General features: G+C 42.1%; 1 protein-coding gene across 2 annotated transcripts in view; it reads right to left on the bottom strand.

Moving 5' to 3' along the window:
* Positions 1-9,082, bottom strand: part of Usp6nl (USP6 N-terminal like) — a 125,226-nt gene that overhangs the window by 35,646 nt on the left and 80,498 nt on the right. For both annotated transcript variants that reach the window (XM_028764881.1, XM_028764882.1), the window contains exon 6: positions 3,873-3,953. In XM_028764881.1, coding sequence (XP_028620714.1) covers positions 3,873-3,953 — 81 coding nt within the window. The remainder of the gene's footprint in view (positions 1-3,872; positions 3,954-9,082) is intronic.

Here is a 9,082-nt window from a genome sequence, read left to right as displayed (position 1 = left end):
TGTGTGTGTGTGTGTGTGTGTGTGTGTGTGTGTGTGTGTAGACAGAGTTTCTCTGTATAGCCCTGTCTGTTCTGGAACTGGTTCTGTAGACCAGGCTGGCCTTAAATCCAGAAATCCACCTGCCTCTGCCTCTTGAATACTGAGTGCTGGAATTAAAGGTGTATGCCACCACCCCTCTCCTCCCCACTCCCCACCCAGGTGATTTTACATTTCTAAAGATCAAAGGTCATCCTTTCAGGACCACAGCACACTGTTTTATCATAATTATTAAAATATATGGAAAAATGACAGAATATGTTTTTTTAAAAATTCAAGAGCAGATAACATTAAAACAATGGCAATATAACTGAACTTGAGAAGAATATAAAAAGGGTATCTCTGGCATCCAACCAAATACGCATTCTAAACATTTAACAGAAAAATGATGGTGATTTTCTAAAATAATTATCTTAATTATGCTCTTGAGTTTTCAAATACACTTACCCCTCCAAACTCATGGTTCTTTATCTCTAGACTTCATCACAGGTCAAAATTATCCAGGAAAACCTGTTTTATCCGAATGCCTCAGCCTTCTTTCTTGTCACCACTGTCTACATAGCACTATATGGTAACTACTCACACCACATGCACACTCAGCCTGGAGGAGACCGATGCTGGGCACTGGTGCTTACAAACACCATAGCATCTGATGTGCAGTACAGTGTATCTGTGGGCTGAGGAACCCGCCCCCTCAGATGCTATGGGTGACCATGCTTGGCCATTTATATGCACTTGCTATAGCTACACATTTTCCTTCATCTTGTTGATTATCATGTAAGTTTTAGAAATTTTGTACATTAGGCATTACATCAAAGCAGTTTCCTGACCAAACGGCAATGTAGTCTCCATCCCCTGAACTTTCAGTTAGCGCCACAGTTACTAATTTTCCATGAGAGTCCCACGATGCCTGTGTTATAAACATACACCTCATAAACATCTCATGCCCACAAGGAAGGAAACACAAAGCTCCCCGTCATGGAGGTAGGCCAGCACTATGAGAACACAGGCAGCACAGCTCTCAGAAGCTTCAGCTGTAAAACTCCAGCTATTCTCCACCACGTTTGTATTAAGACTTTTTTTTTTTAATCTTTCTGCATTATTACCATGTAAGCAGAGACTCCAAAGAGAAAACATTCTTCCCTCCTTTTGGAAGAAACAAAAATAAAATGTTGGCTTTTTACATCAGTGCAATTTAATACATGAATTGAAGGGGATAATTCTTTTAGAAGGTGCATTCTTTCCCACACCAAATTGGACCATATATATTATCAAATGATTCTACCACCATAGTTATGGGAGAGTGCTTTAAAATTATACATCAAAGAAATAGTTCTGCTAAAACCCCTCTTAATGGGAACTGCATTAGCCAGAACTGCTGTCAAAGTAATAGCCTAGCAGAAAGAAGCACTCGCCTCTACAGAGACTGACTGACTTTGACAGGTGTGTGTATGCTGGAGATAGCATAAAGCCATATAATTCTACAGATACCTTATTAGATAGACTGAGTGTGAGACGAAAGCGTAGGTGCGATGCTCAGAAACGTATCCTGTCATCACTGCCTGAGCGATCTTTCCACAGAGGAGAAGGAGCCTTCACGGCGAGCGGACCTGAGGGCACTGTGCTAGTAAACAGGAGTACAGATGCTGCACCTAGTTCTCCATGCTGAAGTGATTTCTTTTAAAAATACCTTAAGTTCTAAATCCAATGCTAAAACGAAGACTCAACAACACAAAATGAACTTATTTTGCTGCAAAATAAAATGTAAGAGTTTGACTTTACAAAGAAAAGCCAGTGACATGTCTCTGTGAGACATCCCATAACCAGGAGATCTCTACAGGAGTAAGTGTCCCATAATGGCAGGACATGGTCCTCATTAAAAACAGAGGAGTCCTATAATAAAGAACCCTTACTGGACTTCACTGAGCTCTTTTTTTTCCAATCCCAGGACACAGCCTTTCCTGGGTACTTGACCTACATAATCCTTATTATTTAGCTTAGTTATTCCTCACAGCAACTCTAAAAAAATAGCCACTACTGTTGAACTATGCTACAGTTACTAAGTGACAGGCTGGAGTGTAAAGCCAGAATATTCTGCCAGCTTTACCTTACCCTCTAGGCTGCTTCTTTGTCAGAACTATTAAAATCCAAAGAACTGATGCTCTACAGAATTCTTGCTAAGCTGACATCCAATAATTTGTATTTATACAGGTATGTATTATGGGAGGGGTAATTTCACAGGAACAGTATAAAGAAATATAGGCCAGTGAGATGCTCTGCAGGCAAAGGTGGCATGGCCACGCCTGACAACCTAACTTCAAAACCCAGCACCCATATATGGTAGAAGAGAACCGACTCTTCAAAGTGGTCCTCAGACCTCAAAATGTACACTGAAATACATATGTGGCCATATACATACATACACTAAATAAATGTAATTTTTAAAATTTAAAGAGTAACGAAATAGAAAAAAAATCTCTAAAGTTGACTATATGTTTTGTTATAGGATTTCCTCCTTTTTAAAAACCTTGCACAGCTGGCTAGCATTTATTAGGTGTTGTCTATAGGCCAGGCTAGTGCTAGTTTCCCTAGGTTATCCCAGCAGACCCCTTAGAGCCCCATCCCTTTAAAATCACAGCTGTGTCCACACGGAGGAGCTATGTGCAGAACCGTCTTTACTACGTCTGGAAAGTTCACTCTCATGAAGGAGAGATGTCAGTGAGGTGCAAGCATAGGACCAAAGCCATTTCCAAAGGATGGACACAATGTCACCTTTTGCTTCCACTGTGACTTCTGCCTGATCGGAGAGATGGCACTGATGCTCCAACTACTGGGCACAGACCAAGGCGACAGGGCTATCTGGGTTACTACTGTTACTGTACTTTCTACAGTGTTTTAGAAAATCAGTTTCACACAAGAATGTCCCTGAAGCAGCACAGAAGGCACTAACTGAATAAATTCTAAGCTCTTGGGCACAGGTTGCATCGATAAGTTTGTACACTCAGATACAATGGTTACTCAGAAAAAAGGTACTTCTCTAGGTTTCCGAATGATAATTTGTACCAACTCCTTGATCTCACAGAGCGCCGTTATACTTGAAAGAACTACCTGACTGCAGTTCTGTGGCTGTTCAGGTTTGGAGCTGTATTTGGCAGATATTTCCTTACAACAAATATACTGTTTGTTATACTCCTAACAGCATCTGGCCTTTCAAGCAAAGATGAAACTTGAGAGGCGTGCTGAGGCACTCCTATGGCCATGTGAGCACAGCTTTATTTATGTGGGCTCTGAGGATGCAAGTCAGGTCGTCAGGCACAAGCACCATACCTGCTGAGCCATGAGTGATTGCTCTTAAGGGACCTGAGTTTTCATTTTTTGTGTGCCTCCCACCCCCATCTCTCTGCTTGGTTTAAAACTAAGCATGGACTCAGTGCAGAACAGAAGGAGGGTTCCTTGAAGCTCTGGAAAGGAGAACATTCCTGCTTCTAGGAGAGTGTTCAGAGTTCAGCTCCTTCTCCTCCTGAGCAACGGGATGAGGATGTGCAGCCTGGAACTACGGCAATGACTCTGACCTCAGAGGAGAGCCTGAGCAGAGGCAGAGGAAGCCAGGACCCAGCGGAGCAGCTGAAACCAATGGCACTCTACCTCTGCACCATGCAGACAGCGTAGCTCAGACTGCTGGAACCACTCTCAGCTGGGGAGTCTACTATTTCCAACAGGAAGACTTCTAAGATCAAAGACTATTAAACTAAAACCTCACCAGTGAGTACAGAGGTAACCTTGGAATACTGAAGGACGTAAGCATGCCCTGTGGAGAGGCCACCACTGTGCATTACCTTCTCGGTGTTCTTGTACCTCTCCCATCTTTTCAGCATTTTCAGCCACTTGGAAGTCCTTTCGATTTCCAACTGCTTTTGCTAAAACAAAATTCAAATCTAATGTTACTGTTGGAAGTTTCTTTACGTATAAATCACAATGTAACAAAACCAAAGAAACAGTTTGAAGTTTCACTGTACCGGAGCTGTGCCTAACTTGTTTGTAGGCTGGTTTGTAGATGCCACTAGCATTGACTGCACTGAAAAGCTGAAGCTATGAATTGTACATAATGCCTCATGAGTGAGAAGACAGCGAAAGAGCACGTTTGTGGTTTCTAGTATTTTAAAGACAATCAGAGAAATCCTATGTATACTACAAAATATTTTATAAGAAAAATTTGAAGTATTTTGCAAAGCAAAAAAAAAAACCCCTATGAATTTTAATTCTCTTTTATTTAATTTTACTAAATTCTAGCAAATGTTTTTGATAGCTAAGTTGGTTTTTTTTAAAGAATTCAATTTAGTAACTATGTAATTAATATGTAACTAGCTCCATGGTAGAGAAACAATGTACAAAAGTAAGTCACAGCTGTCACCCTGAGACTCCTCATGGGCTAACACAGAGAGACAGGCCATGGCAGGTGCTGAGAGGAAATAAGGCTGGTGGCCAGGTCACATGAAAAAGTTATCAAGGACCCTACATGAGGAGCTCAAAGATTATGATGGGATGTCTGGTGATGTGTGTACATGTGTTTCCAATACCATGCAGCACTCTCTCTAGGGAGCTGACACAAGAGCTCTAAGAAGGAATAAGACTACCATGGGGGATGTGTAGCAAGGTTAAGCACTGAGGCAAGTTACCACAGAAAACGCTTTGTTCCTCTCTTTCTGGGGTTCCAGGAAGGGAAATACTTTTTCCCTAAGTGTCTGGGCCTGAGAGTGTAGTAACTATGTGATAAAAGAAATAGAAAGAGCAACCTGCCCAGGAACGCAACCGTCTACAGACTGCTTACACTCTGGGTGTGTGCGCTCGGCAGCCTCCGGGGCAGGCCTGCAAGTGAGGACGCAGATATAGAGCGCCTGAGGGACACTATATACTCTGTAAGGGCAGAGGCACTCACAGCAGGTGCCTGTGCCCTGCAGTCACTCTCTTCTCTCTCCAGCTGCCATCCTGTCTTCTCTCTCAGTCCTGTTTCCTGGAGGAAAACTACGGCTCCTCACTGACTGGCCCCACTCCAGCCTCAAACAGGCAGGCGGTACACTGGCAGATGGCACACCCACCACCAATAATTTTAGATCTGAAAGCATACATTCCCCCCTAGGAAAACCCTGAATTTAGGAAAAGATTGTCACCAATGAGAATTTTTTACAGAACTTACCTTTAGGTGTATTCATAAAACTCTATAATTAATTTCTAACTCTTTAAAGTTTTTATGAGTTTTTATAATAAAAAAATTACTTGTAAGCAAAAGAATGTTAATTCCCATTCTTCGAAAGGCTAAACAGTCCTTATTATATTATCAGTGATAAAATGATGCAGATGGGTCCAGAAATATGTTTAATTTTAAAAACTCAGTGAGGCACTGAAATCTAATTAATGTTTTACTAAATGTGACTTTAGAGAAGGGCAACCTGTAAAGAACCAGAGAGTGCACTGTCGCTATTTGCTGTGCTGTTGTTACTTCACATCCTTTCTCTGACTCTCTGAAGCACAATCCCCTCCTCTACCAACAGGAAAACACCCAAATAACACAAGTCAGCAAAGATGACCACACAGTCAGCCAGGGCGGCCAGGCGGGATCCAGAGGTCTCTTGCTAACTTTCACTTTTATTACTATGAATTACCAATAGATCACTTGAGGAAGTAGCCATTTCTTTTTTAAAGATATATTTTGTATATTAATGTTTGCCATAGATTGGTTTAAATGTTATGTATCCTGAAAGAATAAGACATATAAACACCATTTTCAGAACCATTGGGGATGCTTCTCTTTCTTCTGTACATATAAGAAATTATGGCAGAATTGGAGAGATGTCTCAGCGGTTAAGAGCACTGGCTGCTCTTCCTGAGGTCCTGAATTCAATTCCCAGCAACCACATGGTGGCTCACAACCATCTGTAATGGGATCTGATGCCTTCTTCTGGTGTGTCTGAAGACACCTACAGTATACTCATATACATAAAATTAATAAATAATTCTTTTTTTAATAAGAAAAGAAATTATACCTTGGATAATCTCCTACTGTCAGAGTTTAAACTTCTGTGTGAGTTGAGCTCCACAGAGAGTGCTGACTCTGCAATGCTGTCACTTCGACTACACCTGACTTGAATGCCCCTCCAAGTAACCCTCTCCACACCAGTCAGTAACTCCGAGTTAAACCCAAATATACCAAAGCTGACTGTTCCAACAAGTATTTTGAAGAAATAACTGAAAACATATTTGACAACTGTGAACTTAAGTGCCCCAGAAAAAAATGCTACAGAGCATCAATAAGTCATGCACTCATTTGCAACAAACTAAAAGTAGAATATAACCGTGTAACAGGATTCCTACCTGAGATGGTAACACTTTCAACTCAAACCTGTCTGTCCTGGACTGTACTCTCAACACATATCATACTTCCGTGACTCTGACCAAGGTTTGTTATTTTTCTGCCTGTGGCAAGATACTCAACCATATAGGAGACAAAGCTCAGAGTATAACTGCGAGGGAGTTCTAGATTAGGCTAACTAAGGTTGGTTGGGGTCTGGAATATGAATAAAAAAGGAGAAAGTGATTGGAGTTCCAGGATCCATCTCTGCTTCCTGTGGATGCCATGTGACCAGGTGTGTGTGTGTGTGTGTGTGTCTATGATGATGCTGAAGACTGTACTCAGGTCTCACATACTGACCATAGCTATGTTATAAACCCTCCATTAATCCCCCACAGTTATGGAGTTTAGACAGCTTTCCAGTTGGTGATCAAGAGATTCTCATACTCAAGGTGAGCAAGGGATCTCTGTGCCTCTGTCCCTCACCCCATGTATACTATTCCATCTGGCTGCTCCTGAGAGGACTGTTTTTAGTAAATGGGTCTAGTAAGTGGAGCACTTAAGTTCTGTGAGATGCTCCAGCAAACCCAAGCAGACATGTGACCCCCTGATTTGTACACCATAGGTTAAAATCATCTGGGCTTGAGAAATCTAACAGTGGAGACATGGAACCTGAAGAGGCCACCTCCTGTAGCCAGGTCGGACCCCAGTGGAGGGATAAGGACACCAACCCACCCATAAAACTTTCAACCCAAAATCTGTCCTGTCTAAAAGAAATGTAAGGACGAAGATGGAGCAGATTCTGAAGGAATGGCCAACCATTAACTGCCCCAACTTGAGACCCATCCCATGGGCAAGCAGCAATCCCTAACACTATTAATGATAGTGTTCTGTTATGCTTACAGACAAGAGCCTAGCTTAACTGCCCTCTGAGAGGCTCTACCCAGCAGCTGACTGAAACAGATGCAGAGACCCACAGCCAAACATAGGACAGAGGTCAGGGACCCTTATGAAAAAGTTGGGGGGAGGATTGAAGGTCCTGAAGGGGATAGGAAGCCCACAGGAAGACCAACAGAGTCAACTAACCTGGACCATGGGAGCTCTAAGAGACTGAGACACCAACCAAAGAGCATACACAGGCTGGACTGAGGCCCCAGCACATATGCAGCAGAAGACTGCCTTGTCCTGCCTCAGTGGGAGAGGATGTACTTAATCCAGAGACTTGATATGCCAGGCGGGAGGATACCCAGGGGCAGGGCCACCCTCTCAGAAGTGAAGAGGGGTGTGAGAGACTCTGGGAGGGAAGGACTGGGAGGGGGGCAGCATTTGGGATGTAAAGAAATAATTAAGAAATCCAGCTGGGCTCTCAATTTGCTACTAAGCTGCAGGTCTGTAACAACTGTCCACTGGAGGAACTGCTTGTTTCTGGAGAGAAACTCAAACATCTGAGGTGCTCCATACTGCGTAAACTATTATGACAGTGGTACATTTTGGTTTCCCCCATGTCATACAGTAAGAGCATGTAACTTGCTGGGAGTCACCCATGCCTGGATCTCACCAGCAGAGGTCAGAAGAGGATAAGAAGTACAGGAAACCTTGCCATTGCAGTGTGCAGTCACCAACAGTAAACCTTGAGGCTGGGTAAAATGAATGTGTACTTTTAGAAGAAATAGAGGGCTAGTCAGAGAGCTAAGAGAAAAACACTGGCCAACCAACCATCAAACCTGATAACTGGAGCCTGATCTCCAAGACTCCCATGCTGGAAGATGAGAACCAACTGCTATAAGTTGTCCTCTGACCTGCATATGCCCATCCACAGTGGCGCATGTGCATATATGCATGTGTGCACACATAAATAAATAAAATAAAAAATTTTACAATGGAAGGCTTTCATATTTTACATTATGCAAAATATTGCATTACATTTCACAGCTTTATCTATGAAAATTCATAGTTTTATATAACCTTTCCTCCTTATTAAAAACATCAATAAGCTCAAGGAAATAGTATAATCCATTATTAATATTGTTCTCGACAGTATAAATATAATGAGTGTGTTTGTTTATTTGTTTAAGTGCCTATTTGGGGGAACCCAAATCATTCTGCAAACACCACATTAATCCTTTTATGAGGCAGGATTACTGTCCCTATTTTAAACGGTGAATGGCCTCCTATAAAATAACAGATGGGCAGAGCCATGATTACCTGACAAGACAGGGATCAGTACACTACACTTCCTAAGCACCAAAAAGCACAGCTTCAGCTGCATGCTTTGCAGAGTGTAAACTTCAGCAAGGCAACAATTTGTCTTGATCTAACTCAATGAAAACGTAGATAAATTTTTATTACATGTCTAGCAATGGTAGAGCTTGGCTACTATGTATAGGTGGACAATACAGAATGCTAGTTTCTAACCTTAGACTACTTTGCATGAGTCTAAGTTTACATACACACACACACATGTGTGTGTGTATATGTGTATGTATGTATGTATGTATGTATGTGTGTGTGTTTTTATATGCAGGCCATAGACCTGGTGAAATAACAGGCAGAGTCAGAGCCACAGGTTACCAAGCCTGACAACTTGAGTTCAATCCCTAGTACTCTGGTAGAAGCAGAGAACCAACTTCCACATGTATGCTGTGAATACACTACACACACACACACACACACACACACACACACACACACACACACACA

The sequence above is a fragment of the Grammomys surdaster genome, unplaced genomic scaffold (genome assembly GCF_004785775.1).
Source record: "Grammomys surdaster isolate TR1022 unplaced genomic scaffold, NIH_TR_1.0 146, whole genome shotgun sequence".
Lineage (NCBI taxonomy): Eukaryota > Metazoa > Chordata > Mammalia > Rodentia > Muridae > Grammomys > Grammomys surdaster.
This window is presented reverse-complemented; position numbering and strand designations above follow the sequence as displayed.